This window comes from Solanum stenotomum, chromosome 1 (assembly GCF_019186545.1).
Source record: "Solanum stenotomum isolate F172 chromosome 1, ASM1918654v1, whole genome shotgun sequence".
Lineage (NCBI taxonomy): Eukaryota > Viridiplantae > Streptophyta > Magnoliopsida > Solanales > Solanaceae > Solanum > Solanum stenotomum.
Genome location: NC_064282.1, coordinates 53,865,265 through 53,879,940, shown reverse-complemented (window position 1 = coordinate 53,879,940; position 14,676 = coordinate 53,865,265). Strand labels below are relative to the sequence as shown.

The 14,676-nt window shown below is 30.6% G+C and overlaps 1 protein-coding gene across 1 annotated transcript; it reads left to right on the top strand.

Moving 5' to 3' along the window:
- Positions 1-10,289: 10,289 nt before the first annotated feature.
- LOC125853504 (proline-rich receptor-like protein kinase PERK15) lies at positions 10,290-12,432 on the top strand. The gene is made up of 7 exons (XM_049533198.1): positions 10,290-10,478; positions 10,547-10,749; positions 11,006-11,132; positions 11,201-11,272; positions 11,353-11,536; positions 11,619-11,751; positions 11,841-12,432. The coding sequence occupies exons 1-7, from the start codon at positions 10,325-10,327 to the stop codon at positions 12,087-12,089; spliced, it is 1,122 nt and encodes a 373-aa protein (XP_049389155.1). The 5' UTR covers positions 10,290-10,324; the 3' UTR covers positions 12,090-12,432.
- The last annotated feature ends 2,244 nt before the right edge of the window (positions 12,433-14,676 follow it).

Sequence of the window (14,676 nt, the reverse complement as noted above, 5' to 3'; positions counted from 1 at the left end):
ACATCGGAGTGTGAAGTAAAAGAAGATGAGCCTTGAGATCTTCTTCTCATGTCTTCATTCAAGACACCACTCTTAGCGTATTCCATGGTCACAACACCACTGGAAGCAGAATTAGTCAAAGAAACTCGAAGAATTTCAAAAGAGTCTGGCAGAGTATTAAGAAGTCATAGTCCCTGTATTTCTTCATCGAATGTTACACCAATTCCGGACAGTTAGTCAAGAACACCCTGAAAATCATTAATACGATCAGAAATAGGAGTGCCCTCTTTATACCTGATGTTCATCAATTATTTCAACATAAACAATTTATTGTTGCCAGTCTTCGAAGCATAAAGTGTCTCAAGCTTATCCCATAAGCTTCTCACATGTGTCTCATTAAGAATGTGATTTCTCACATTATCTTCAACCCATTGTATGATATAGCGACAAACCTTTAAATGCTCAAATTCTCAATCATCATCATTCATAGATTCGGGTTTATTAGAAGCAAACACAGATAGATGCATTTTCTTGACAAATAGAAGATCTTTCATCTTGTCTTTCCAAGTATGATAATTACTATCAAACAAACTGATGTGAGGCCAAAATACATATTTTTAATCATTATTTGCCTCACATTTATTATTTATATTTGTCCTTTTTGAGCATAGATTTTGTATTTATTTTTTTATTTTTTTTTACCCTCCCCTAGGAGCTCCCACCTCTTTTGCTCCCTTGGTGACTCGAACTCGCAATCTTCGGGTTGGAAGTAAGGGGTGCTTACCATCCGAGCAACTCCCTCTCGTCGAACATAGATTTTATGAATTGTGCTTAATAGTGTATTTTATTTGTAGGATTAAATTGATGGAAAAATAAAGAAGTTTGGAGCTAAAATGAATTAAAGATGGAATATTGAAGAAGAAAATCAAGCAGATAACCTAATAGATTAACTTTAATATAATAATAATATTTTATATATATGGCAAAGTACAGAATGCGAATTTTGAAGAAAATAAATATGTGCCACGTGGCAAATATCCAAGGGAAGACCACGAAGAGTTGGAGTCGGCTACAGTTTCACGCGGAATCCTTTTAGGTTTTGAGTTCCTAATTTGTTTTGAACTCAATTATTTTATTCAGGATTTACTACATCTATAAATAGCCCATAAAAATAATTATTGAGAGAGGGGGATGAATGTAGAAAATCACTTTTGATTTAGGATTTTATCTTTTCTTTCTCTTTTATTTATTTTACATCTTTTCTTTGAATGATGGGTTGTAATTGCTCTATGTCTATGTGGAGTTAACCTTCTCGTTCTTGGATTATATTTACTTACAATATGATTGTTTAGTGATTTTGATTCGGCATGATTTATTTATCATATTAGTTGTTCTTATATTCTTGTGATTACTATTTTGATGCTTGATCACCATTGAAATAAACATATTGTCCAAATTGAACTCGGGAGAGGAATAAGAGGATAGAACATGGAATATAAGGAGCATGGTTTTCTCTTAATAATTAGGGTTAATTTGTATCTAGGATAGGGATATACCTAGAAACCATGTTTGGTCACTATACATGAAGAAATCATAATGTTCGGTACTTAATCCAGCCTATCCCCGCTCAACGATGTAGTTAGGTTATTATTTATCGTAGGCGATTAGAGGTTGGGAGACCATGATCATACATTTAACCCTGTGAATCAATAACTAGATAATCAAATAAGTTGATGAAATTGATGCTAAAAATGATTGTTAGTTAAATTATAATCCTAGATCGATTCATTCATTGATTGTCTAAACATCTATCTTTTCTTAGTTAATTATTTTTTAGTTATTTTATCTTTACTTTTAGTTTAGTTAATATATTCATCTTTTGAAATCCTCCCCTTAAATAAATAATTAGAATTAATATAATTTAGTAAGAATAATTAATTGACAAGTCCTTTGGGTTCGATAATCCGATTCTTTTAAGAGCCACTATATTACTTGTGCGACCGTGTACACTTGCGTGTGCAATTGGAAGCAACACAAACCATCTTGCTCATATTTGACTCCATCATTCAAATAGATAATCAATAACAACCAAATGCTCTAATACCACTTTGTTGGGAAAGGCAAACACAATATAAATGTGCACGACAGGGCAATAGCGAAAGCAAACTCAAGTCAAAACTTTCCCTTCTATTTGAACCAAGAGAACACAAAATAATGCAAGAATAAACACTGTTTAGGTAGCAAACAAATCAACCAAGCACGAAAATTAAATCAACACATGAGACACCAAATTTAACGTGAAAAACCTCTTCGGTGTGAAGAGTAAAAACCACAAAGCCAAAGCTCCACTATAATCAACAAGAGTTACAAAAGTGTTCTCCAAAATAGCCACTAACAAAGTGCCAAACAATGAGCAACACAACTACAAGATAGTACAAAAAACTAGAGAAATAAGAGAAGCAAAAACGTCAAACCACAGCTGATGTTCACGAGAAAAAATCTGGAGCTACAGGACTCTAAATCACCCTCTCTCAGTTCCCAATGAAAGATTAAGTTGAAAGAAACAAGCTGTCCAAAAATCAGCTCAATCGGATAATAAACAAAACGGGAATCGCGATTTGAATTCGACTGCTAGGGCTTGTGCGAAAATCTGCACTTTCTCACTTTTCTCTCTATATGACTGCTCTTAATCTCTTGTGATTCTTTAAATAAGACCTAAAAGAAAGTCTTACATATGCACCATACTATTGGGCTTATGGGCAAACGTGGGCTAGTCAAGAATGGGCTAAATTTATCCACAAAGAAAAGGAAGGAATACCCAAAACCTTGGACTTTTATTTATTCACATATAAAGGAAAAAAAGCCCAAAATCCAATAATCAATGGCGGAGCCAGAACTTTGACAAAGGGGTGTCAAAATATAAAGAAGTAAAATCGCGTAAAAGTCAAAGAGTATCAATATGTAATATATATATACATAAAAAAATATTTTTAATCTAGCTACACAATGTAATTTTCCAGAAACATGATGCTCTTCGTTTACACCAATCCCTTCTTTGGTGTACAATGTATTGTAGCTCCCAAAAAAAGGACAAAAGACTCATTACAAAATAACAAAACTTATAAAGGAGACAGAGAAAGACAGAGAGGATGTACACAGGGAATATCTTACATCTCAAGAATCTTCCATTCATATATCAATAACTCATAAAATAAATATATGACTTCTCCAATAATTTGATGCGACAAGACAATAATATAACTTTACATAATGCTTATAAAATAGAAATAGTAATACTTAACATGAAATTAAAAGAACTATACAAGTGCTACACAAAAAGAGAAATTAAGAGGAATATACTTCTTACTTTAGATTTTAGCATTTTGTGTAATGTGAAGTTCTGACTCGAAGTTACTGTGAAGTGTGAATGGAAGGCTAAAGGACAAATGCATTAATCGGTAAGGTATTGAGATTAATATTTAATATTTATGTAGAAGTATAATAGTAAATTAGTATAGTCTTAATGAAGTAATTAGGTTTAAAATTAAATGATACTATAATAGATACCCTATCAAACAATACAACAAAACATATGAAAACGCTCATATTAAATGTTTAAGATCAAACAATACGACAACAAAATTTTACATTATTGACTTCTTGGTGAAGAATTAAAATGCTTCTTCACGAACATATTTGCGAAAGAAATATTTTATAATAGTATATTTTGAGATGTATTTTAAAAGTAAAAAAAAAGAACCGAAAATTAACCGAATCTTACCGATACTGAAGAAAAACCGATATGCTTGGATGGTTTTAAAAAATCTAATTTTGGTTATACATTATAAAATATCCGAAAAAATGAGATAGCATAATTTTTAAAAAAATAACCGATCAAACCGTCCCATTAACATCCCTATTTAACACAATATGGCAGATAATTTTATGTTTTCTCATATTTCATCCACTTCAAATTTCCTTGGTGAATTGAAAAATTCGTTTCTTTCCCAACTTACATAGACAAACAATTCTACAAAAGAAGTTATTATTTCATAATTTAGTGGTACATGTATCGTGTTATTAGCCTCTTGGTAGATATGACTTTCAGTTTTCTTCTATCGTAGTTTTCAGATTGTTATATTTTACTTTTATCATATTCCTTCATGTTATTATTAATTTGCTACAAATAGTTGTCCTATATTATTATGCTCATATATAAAGTAGTTTGTTTTTCTTTAATCTTATTTGTTTGGAGTGTTTGTGTATCATTACAATTTTGAGTTTTGATATCAATGACAAAATTTTACAGTACACTTTTTATCTTAAAAATATTATTTTATTTTTTAAAATTTTACACTTAATAATATAACATATACACAATAATTTATTTTTAAATATACATTTATTATTAATTAATACAATACACATATACAAAATACAAATAAAGTTAATTATAACTAGTAAATTATAAAATTTTACCAATAATATCAAAATTAGTACTACATGTATTATTTTCTTTGATACAATCTGTCAAACAATATCTCATAACGATATATTTTTGTACCTGTGGAAGACTTTTTTTCCTTTAAAATTGAGAGTCTCAATGACCGGCGGACCCCGACCACTATATTTGTTCTCTGTCCCCTACCATTATATTAGCACCCAAAAAGTGGACGATAAAGACTTAACATCAATGTGCAGTATATTAAATACTAAAGGATCGTTTGGAGTATTATTTATATATTAAAAAAATCAATATAATAATTAATATAATTATGTTTAGTAATAATTGACCATTTTTTGCTTCAAAATAACTTAATTAGCCTCCATAACTATAGTTTGTTAGTTACAATTCATAGCTGCATGTTAGAGGGAGAAGATAGACGAGCGAGATTAAGAGAGGGAGAAGATAGACGAGCGAGATTAAGAGAGGGAGGAGAGAGGCGAGCGAGAGAGGGCAGAGAGTGGAGAGAGGTATATTATATTCATATATCGGTTAGATGATTGTATATATGTAATTAGTATATATGTATATGTATCAATAATTGCATTTGTATATCTGTATACAATTTGTATCATATAGTATACAATTGAATCGAGTTCAAACATTTGTATATCCAGTCTCTCTCACTTTATACAAACATAAATTATCCATTTGTATTTGTAAAATTTGTGTTTGAATAAAGAGAGAGAGAGACGTGTAGAAGATAATTGGGCGGGGATAGATTTGTATTTGTATAATTATAAGTGTTTAAGGCGAAGAGATATATATGCATTGTATTTGTATATCCAATCTCTCCTCGCTTTATACAAACACAAACACAAATTATACATTTGTATTTGTATAATTTGTGTTCGTATAAAGTGAGAGAAACTGACAGAAGAGAATCGAGAGAGAGGCGAAGGATAGATGACTGAAAAAGAGTAGAGAAGCGAACGAGATTTCAGAGAGAGGCGAGAGAGAAATGTAATTATAGCTAGAAGTAAGTTCTGACTTGTAATTAATGCAAACCGTAGTTATGTTAGCTAATTAACTAATATATGTTTGTTTAACCACGTAATTTCTCCATAATTTAATTGCTATATATAAATTTTAGTGTACTATATATGGTGCTTAATTGGTTATCTATCTATAATTCCACATAACTAATACTGAAGAAATTTATGTATTAATTATTTTATATAGGATAAAAGATGGAATAATTAAACGTTGCATAACTTATACTTTCATTACTAATACGTACATGACTATAATCCTTACATTACCAAATACCTATATGACTCTAACAAACATTCAAGTGACCCCTAATAGTTACATGGAACACTAAAATTATCCATTTATTAAAATTTGCATAAACTTTAATTATATATTGTTTGGTTGCGAAAATTGGGAAAAAATTAATCTCTATATAGAATCTAGCATAAGTTATACAATGCTCTATTATTTTTTTCATTTTTTCCACTTAAAACATAACATTGTGTTTGATTTATGTTTTTCTTTTCTACACAACTAATATATATATAAGTTATGAAAGAATCCCGATCTATGTATATTATTTTATACATGATAGACGATGAAATAACTAACACTTAATGCATAACCAATATTTTCATTACTAATATTTACATAACTAATCTCTTCATTATTAATACCTGCATAACTATAATCACCGACCAAATTGATCTCTAAATATTGAGGTTTAACCAGGGCCGACTTAACAAGATTGGGGGCCTGTAGCTAAATTTAAGGGAGGGGCCCTAATATTTTATTTTGAGCAACTTACAAAAATGACTATATTTATAGGGTTATTAAAGTTCAATAGCTATAAGTATGTTATTTATAAAAAATAACTACAATTTATATCTTTTTCTAGCTGTATTTCTTTATATGTTTTTACTTTTCTATTTATACACTAATACAATTTTAATTACAATGAACTAAATAAGGAGCATGTATTAATTGTGTAGCATATGAATACATTGAATTCAAATTGGTATATCTATTTATAAGACTTAAAGTATTAATATATCAAGAATACAAGTATTTATAAAAACGTAATGTAAATATATCAAACAAGGTAAAGTATGACAATTAACATATGAACACGACAATTTGAAAAATGAATACACATTATATTGTTGTTATTCAAAAAATGAATACAATATAGTATATATATGAATACATTGTTGTTAAACAAAAGATGGATACATTGGACAACATAGAAACAAGCAAAATGGAAAATAGTAGAATGTGTAGGTATCTAAAAGTTTGCAAGTATTCGCTTGTATACAAATTGATAAATACAACAAATGTCAATCTCTCTTTGGTCAAGGTTTTTTGGTAATACTTGAGGTTTGGTGTTAACTCATGTATTTGTTTATAAAAATATAGTATTAATGTATTCAATTATACTTGTATTGCCTAATCAATCTTTTAAATTGGATAGATTACTTATGTATCCAGATATACTTGTATGCACAAATCACCATTTCAACTTGTGTTAATATTACAATACAAGTATCTATATATATAAGTATTCTACTATATACAAATTTGACAATCACACAAACCTCAATCTCTTTTTGCTCATGTTCTTCCTTTACTTTTTCTTTTTTTTTGTATAACTATAACCATTGTAATGGAGAAAACAAAACAATTCTTCAATCGAACCCCTATAAAAATAGATGAAAATGTAGATGGATACAAATATAATCTTCATAAAAAAGAGAGAAAAAATCAATTACGTAAAAGATACCTGATGAATTCAAATCACAATCACACAAACCTCAATCTCTTTTTGCTCATGTTCTTCCTTTACTACTTTTTTTTATAACTATAACCATTGCAATGGAGGAAACAAAATAATTCTTCAATTGAACCCCTATAAAAATAGATGAAAATATAGATGAATCCAAATATAATCTTCATAAAAAGAGAAAGAAAAATCAATTCAAAGATACTTTTCAAATCACAAAAATTGCTCCTAGAATCATCAAAAAGGTCATAAATTGGAAGGAATATGGTAGGAAAATTTGAGAATATGTGATATTGTAATATTGATGAAAGAGAAAGTATATATTAATGAGGATAAAAATGAAAAACTGATCACATAAAATGTGCCTAGACATAATTAATTATCCTTGTAATAATAATTTTCCTATTTAATATTTAATAACTTTTCTATTATTTGTATATAATTAACTTTGCTATTTATTGTGTAGTTATATCCATATAACATAAAAAAAAAAAAAAACTATAGCTATTTATTTTAAATATATATTGATGTTTGCCATATTCTGTAGTTTTTCCTTTTTATTTTTTCATCATATATACTTTTATTTAAAATCTATTTTTCTAGCCTTTTTAGATGCGAAATCATTAGTTATTGTTTTATAATCGATTTGTTTTAATAATTCCTTTTCAATTGATAATATAGCTAATCCACTCAATCTCTCTTGAGACATCGTTGGTCTTAAATAAGATTTAATCAATTTTAGTTTTGAAAAACTTCTTTCGGCTGAGGCAACAGTTAGAGAAACTGTTAACATTATTCTATAAGCAATATGTGTATTTGAAAACGAATCAAGTCTTTTATTTGATTGTATATTTTCGTTAGATCATTATCTTCTACATGTATTATTTCTCTTAACACCTTCAATTCAAAAAATAAATCTAAACTATCAATAATAGAATAACTATTATGTGTTAAAGTTCAAGGTTAAGACAATGTTTTTAAAATTCTCAACATCTAGTGATATCAATTAACCACTAAATAAGAAACAAAAAAACATTTTCATATGATTCAATTGGTTCAAATCTATTTTGAACTGAAAAAAAATAGATTCAATATTTTGTGATTTCGTTATCAAAAATATAAAGTAATCAACTCTAGATTCAAGGGACTATGTGATTTCGATATCAATATTTTGATCAAATTGTTTCTTACGAAATTCGAGTTCTATATTCATTTCATATGCAATTTTCTTAGTAGAAATCATAACACACATAGTACATATAATTTTTTTTTTAAAAAATAACATTCATAAGTAATTTTAATTTTTTAAAATGGGGCCCTCCAAAAAATAGGATTCCAAACGATTGCTTTAGTGGCATAGGGAGTTAAGATGGCCCTGGGTGTAACAAGTAAGTCCAGCAACATTTGTGTGTATGGATTTTGGTGTAGGGAATGTCTTATTTGCTCAGCTGTCATGATCTGTAATGAGGTGATGTCTCATTCTACCAACAAAAATAATAATAAGAGAGACTCTTCTTCTTTCCAGGTCATACAAAGAAAAAGAAACCAAAAAGGCTCATAGTGTGGATACAAGGAAAACATTTAAATTTGATATATGGGTTTTCTCACCTTTTCTTTTGATTCCTTTCAATTATTATGTCTCTCCAGTAAAAGTTACTACTCTTTCTTTTTCACTGTTCCTAACCTAGTAAAGACAAAAACTTTTTTACTATCATTTACATCTCCTCTTTTGACCCTAAGTCTTTCGGAAACAATCTCTGCCTATAAAGGCAGGAGGGATAAGGTTTCTGTATAGTGGTAAAGACAAAAATTTTGTTAAAAGTGTTAATGATTTAATATATATGAAAAATATTTTTTGACCTATATACTCGCTCCGTCCACTTTTAATTATCGTGGTTTTCTTTTTTAGAGTTAAACAATAAGTACTTTGTCTAACATTTTACGATGTATTTTTTCCTTATCATATTGATATGAATGCAATTTATAGTACTTTTCGTATAATTTTTGAATATCTAAATTTTTTGTTTAAAATATCGAATTAATGTAATCTAATTTAACTTTGAAAATTAGTCAAAATTGACTTTCGAAAAGCGTAACATGACAATTAAAAAAATGGACGGAGGGAGTACTTCATATAATTTTTCGACGAAGGGTGGTCAAGTGTCCGACTAGCTACCCTAAGCTATATGTGGCTACCCCACTGTCTGTGTACATAGTATATCCTAGCCTTCCTAAATACTATTTGTGAAATTACATTGAATATATTGTTTGTTATTGTAGTTATAACTACTCATTACACTGGATATATATTTTTGTTGTAGTTACAATTACTCATTACACCGAATGTGTTATTTGTTATAGTTACAGCTACTCATTACATTGAATATATTGTTGTTTTCGGAGTTAAAGAGCTACTGAGATTGGATGACAACCTCTCTCCATTATGAAAGGTACCCCAAGACTTTACAAAAACACATTTTATTAGTAATTTCATGTGAAAATTTGAGGTTTGTAACATCCCCTTATATCAAGATTTTATCTTATTAAGATAATATTATTCTTTGTGTGTGGAAATTGTTAAGACATACACCTTTAATGCCATCTATCTTTCTACACAGAGGAATCAAAAAGTACTTGTACAACTGACAAGGTATGTAATCTTAACTGAATTGGTGTAAAGAGAGACAGGATCTGAAGAAAGCTACTCATATTAATTCCTTTTTCTTTAGTTTACTGAGCAGGTAAAAGAGGGGCTCTTCAACTATGGTAGAGCTACTTTCTTGAATGGCATATGTTTGTGTGAATGCATGGACAAGAAAGTGGGGTACTATGAAACTTTAGCCCAATGAGTTGTCTTATGGAAGGAAATTGGCTGCATTGCTTCCTTACCATTCTTGAAAATCAACATTTCTCAGTAATTATATTTTTTTGAAGTAGTACATAATAAATCAAGAGGACCACCATTTCTTGATCTGAACTTTAGTACTGATGGAGTTCGTTCATCAAGTTGCTACCTTTATTCATTCATGAAGAAGAAGGACATATTTGAACCACAAACTGTCAATGTTCAAATTGAATGATTTTCTTGAATGGCAAGTTCATTTGCAGCTATAGCAGGAGGAATTGGAGGGGTTGTAGTAGTGTTCTTGGGGGTGATTTTCTTTGTATGTTTTCGGAGTTTTCGCGGAAGGAAGTATTCAAATAGGAATTCAGACTCAGCTTCTTCAGATCCATCTGCAGTAGGTAATGTAGCAATCATCACTATCTAGGTATAATGGAAATTTACGCGATGCTAACTCTAAGTGTTTCAGTGGAGCTGAAAAGGGGAGGATCTTTTGGTCCATCAAGGCTCTTCGGAATGGAAGAATTGGAGAAATCTACAAAGAATTTTGATGAGAACAGTCTCATTGGCTGTGGGAGTTTTGGTCTGGTTTTCAAAGGATTACTTTGTGATGGAACTGTTGTTGCTATAAAAAGGCGTTTAGGGACTCCAAAACAGGAATTTACTGAAGAGGTATGTTTAGCTATTTAAAGGGGGTGGGTTGATTGTTTAATTGAATTACAAGAAAAGGGCAACTCAACAAGGAGTGGATTAGTCCTACTCATGTTTTCACTTCATTCATTCCCTTCTTAAGGAATCGATACAATTTTTCTAACTTCATATTCCTGTTTTAGAAGTGGAAACCATCTAATTCAATTTTATGTCTCTAGTACTGATCACTACACATATGATTCTAAAGCTCTCTTAACTTTTGCATTTCGAATAATAGGTTGCTCGTTTATCAAGGATTCAGCACCGCAATTTGGTCAGTCTTTTAGGCTACTGTCAAGACAGTGGATACTCCATGCTGGTTTTCGAGTATTTGCCTAATGGAAGCATGCACAATCACTTGTATGGTAGGGCTCTATTGAGTAGACATTACCGGCGATTATATGCCAAAGCTGAATATTGGTTCTTTTGTCAGACACAGGGAAGGAATCTGCAACAAAGCTAGAATTCAAGCAAAGGTTATCTATTGCTATTGGAGCAGCTAAAGGTATATCATAAAGACTCGTTCGAGTTAAAGTGTCCTGATTTATCGAAGAATGACACTAAATTTGATCTTAAATGTAACAGGTTTAAGTCATTTACATAGCCAACACCCTTCAATAATCCATGGGAACTTTAAAACAGCTAATGTTCTGGTTGATGAGGACTTCATTGCCAAAGTTGCAGACGCGGGGATTCTAACGCTACTCGAGAAAATTGATGATGCAGGTCCTTCTGGCTTGAGTTCTTTCAATGCTTTTAAAGATCCAGAGTAAATAGCACTTTACCTCATTTGAAGTTGTAGAAACTTGACTTTGAATTACTTTTTGATTCGTTTTCTGTTCCGTGTTTAGGATAAGCCAAATCGGAATTCACTGTGAGACAAGTGATGTTTACAGTTTTGGAGTATTCCTGTTAGAGCTTGTAACTGGAAGGGATGCTTCACATATAGATGAATTTGGATCAAACCAAAGTGTACTTGATTGGGTAAGTTAAAAGAACCAAAATTCAATATCTTCATTTGCATCATTCATCATGTTTATTACTGAATATGTTTATGCAAACTTGGCAAAAAGGTTGAAAAACAGCTGAGTTCAGAGCAGTTAGTGGATCATAGGCTGCTAGGAAGCTTCACTGCAGAGGTTATGAGGGATTTCGTCAAGATAGTGTTGAGATGCATGAGTTTCCCTGGTAGATATAGACCAACCATGGAAACGGTCGTGTTGGATCTTGAAAAGATTCTTGAGAGGGAGATGATGCACACAACTGTTATGGGAGAAGGTACTTCCACTGTTACTCTAGGGAGTCAATTATTTACAAACTGAAGCAACGACGGAGTCATCAATAGTAAGAGAGTACACCTAATCTGTTTTCATGAATGAATTCGGCCTTCGGGCTACAAGTAAATGTACATCAGCTTAAATAGCTTTTCCCTCCCCACCTTCTTCTGCTTCATCTAACAAAGCTAGATGAGCAAAAGGCCGGGGCCTGAAATATTAATCGCAACATTTTTTCGTTTAAAGTCCAATACCCCTAATAGGTGTTTAAGGACATTATTGTTTGATTCATGAATATTATTCATCATGTTTGATAGAGTTGATGTGATATGGTGAAAGAAATGATCCATTTTAGATTGTGGTTGTGGCCTTGATGATTATATTTTAACTAGAAAAAGACTCATGTTCAATAAAGTTAAAATGAAGTTCATAATATTAGTACTCTTGAAATTCCAGTAGTTTATTCTCATTGGATTTAATCTCAAGATGAATATCGATATCCCGGTGCAGACCATGAATTAGAAGATCTAACAGCACATGAACATGATCACATTTGAAGGTCAAAACATCCAAATTAAGTATGGACTCTGAAATAGAGTCCAGTATGATACCTCCAAGGACTTGGAAGGCGAAAATCATTCAGTAAGATAAATGGTCATAAGAGATCTCTCAACCTTCAGTATCCAACATGTTTCTGTCATTGATGTAGTCGTACTGGATATCGCGAAACTGCTATCCTGCAATGTAGTTAACCATTCAATCAACTTAGCCTAATACCCTTGCCAAAACGAGCACGTAAAGTAGAAAAAAAGGCGTAAATCATGCTATAACCATAAGGATAACTCGTTAATTACCATAGTTAAGCTAATTCATTCTTGGACGTTCATAGTTTTGATGAGTTTTAGTTATATAGACTAAAAGTATTCGTAATAAAAAGTCAAAATTTTCACTTAAATAGTATGCAAGTAACTTTTTGCAACACTTTCTTGGTAAATTTGAGGCTCCTTATCCCACAGGCACATACATACATACATACCAAACCCGAGAAACATACCAACTATTACCTACCTCGAATCAAGCCTCTGATATGTAGAAATAACAAAATAGTTAACAAATTAAGAGCAAAGACAGACAGAATCCTCTGGAAAGAAAGAACTTTTTATCTTCTTCAACATCGTCCAGAGCTTCGATGGCCTTGTCGGTGGTCAGAGAAATCGAAGAATGGTCATGAAGGTCGTGTGATATACACTTGAATGTTTAAGTTTTAACCTCTCACAAACGCCATGAATTCGACACCAATGAAGACTTGTTCAGCTTCAACCTGCTCCGACTAACACCAGCTCAAATGTTGGCCAAAATCCTATTAAAAACTATTCAATACACAAAATATATTTGAAACAAGACCTAAACATTATATGATATTATTGAAGAACTATTGTATACGAAGAGAAAGAGTAGATTGCATGAATATCTAAAATATTATGATAAAAAATGGTTCTCGATAGTTTCTGGATAACCAAACAAAATGAGCTCTCACAAAAAGACTAAAAAATTATATATATATATATATATATATATATATATATTATTTCCTCCGTTTAAAAAAAAAAAGACTTGAATCTTGTGTTACTAAATTAAAGTTATGTCAAATGTACAAAATTGCCCTTTAATCTTGTGGCCTTAAACATGCCACGTGGAAAGTTGAAATTAAAATGTTACCAAAAAAGAAAAGAGGTCATTCTTTTTTAAATAGACTAAAAAGGAAAGCAGGTCATACTTTTTGAAATAGAAAGAGTATTTATTACTCATATTATATATAAGAGAAAAGACATAAAGTGACACCTAAACTTGTCTCAAATTTTCAAAAAGACACCTTAACTATGCGGGCGTCCTATTACCCCACTAAACAATCTTGAACTGATATTGTAACATCATTTTTTGTCCACCTGACATAGAGAGTGTGTGTTGAGAGAGTGAACAATCTAAAATAACTAATATAATTTTATTATAAAATATTTTTTATTATTATTTTAACTTTTTTTCCTTATTATTTTTTCTCTTTCTTTCTTTTTCAAAAATTCATTGTTATCTCCATTGAAGCTTCTCACCCTCACAATGTCACCATTTTTACCACAACTTCACCTTCCCTTTTTTACTACTGTTAGTTTTACTCTCTTTAATTTTAAAATTTTATCTAAATATTTTCTTACATTTCGAACAATTTGATAAACCCATTAGATTTCAAGATGACTAGGAGGTATCATATAGTTTTTTTTATCCGATTTCAATCAAGTTCTTCCAATTTTTGGGGAATTCATTGATTCTTTTAAAATTATCATTTCTAATTTTGAAGTTATATAAAGGAGTAATTGATGATACCTTCAAAAAGTTAAATTTTCTTAGAAAAATAATTAATTTTGTTATCAATAATTTAATAAAGTCTAGAAAATAGTATGATTTTTTTTTATATAAAAAAATCATTGAAATAAAGAATTTGATTGGAGATGAAGAAGAAAAAGAAAAGAAAAAAATGGGAGAGAAGTTCAACTTGACGTCGAGGATGGGGTGAGGGTGAAAGGTGAAGAAAAAGAAAGAAAATGGAGGGATGAATCAACTTGAAAGGGGAGGGGGGGGG

What these genes read in the sequence shown, in the direction of transcription:
- LOC125853504 (XM_049533198.1), top strand. Translation starts at nt 10,325, where the DNA reads ATGGCAAGTTCATTTGCAGCTATAGCAGGAGGAATTGGAGGGGTTGTA. An exon ending in TGCTATTGGAGCAGCTAAAG is followed by an intron (nt 11,273 to 11,352) that starts GTATATCATAAA and finishes TAAATGTAACAG; the next exon opens with GTTTAAGTCATTTACATAGC. An exon ending in ACCAAAGTGTACTTGATTGG is followed by an intron (nt 11,752 to 11,840) that starts GTAAGTTAAAAG and finishes CTTGGCAAAAAG; the next exon opens with GTTGAAAAACAGCTGAGTTC.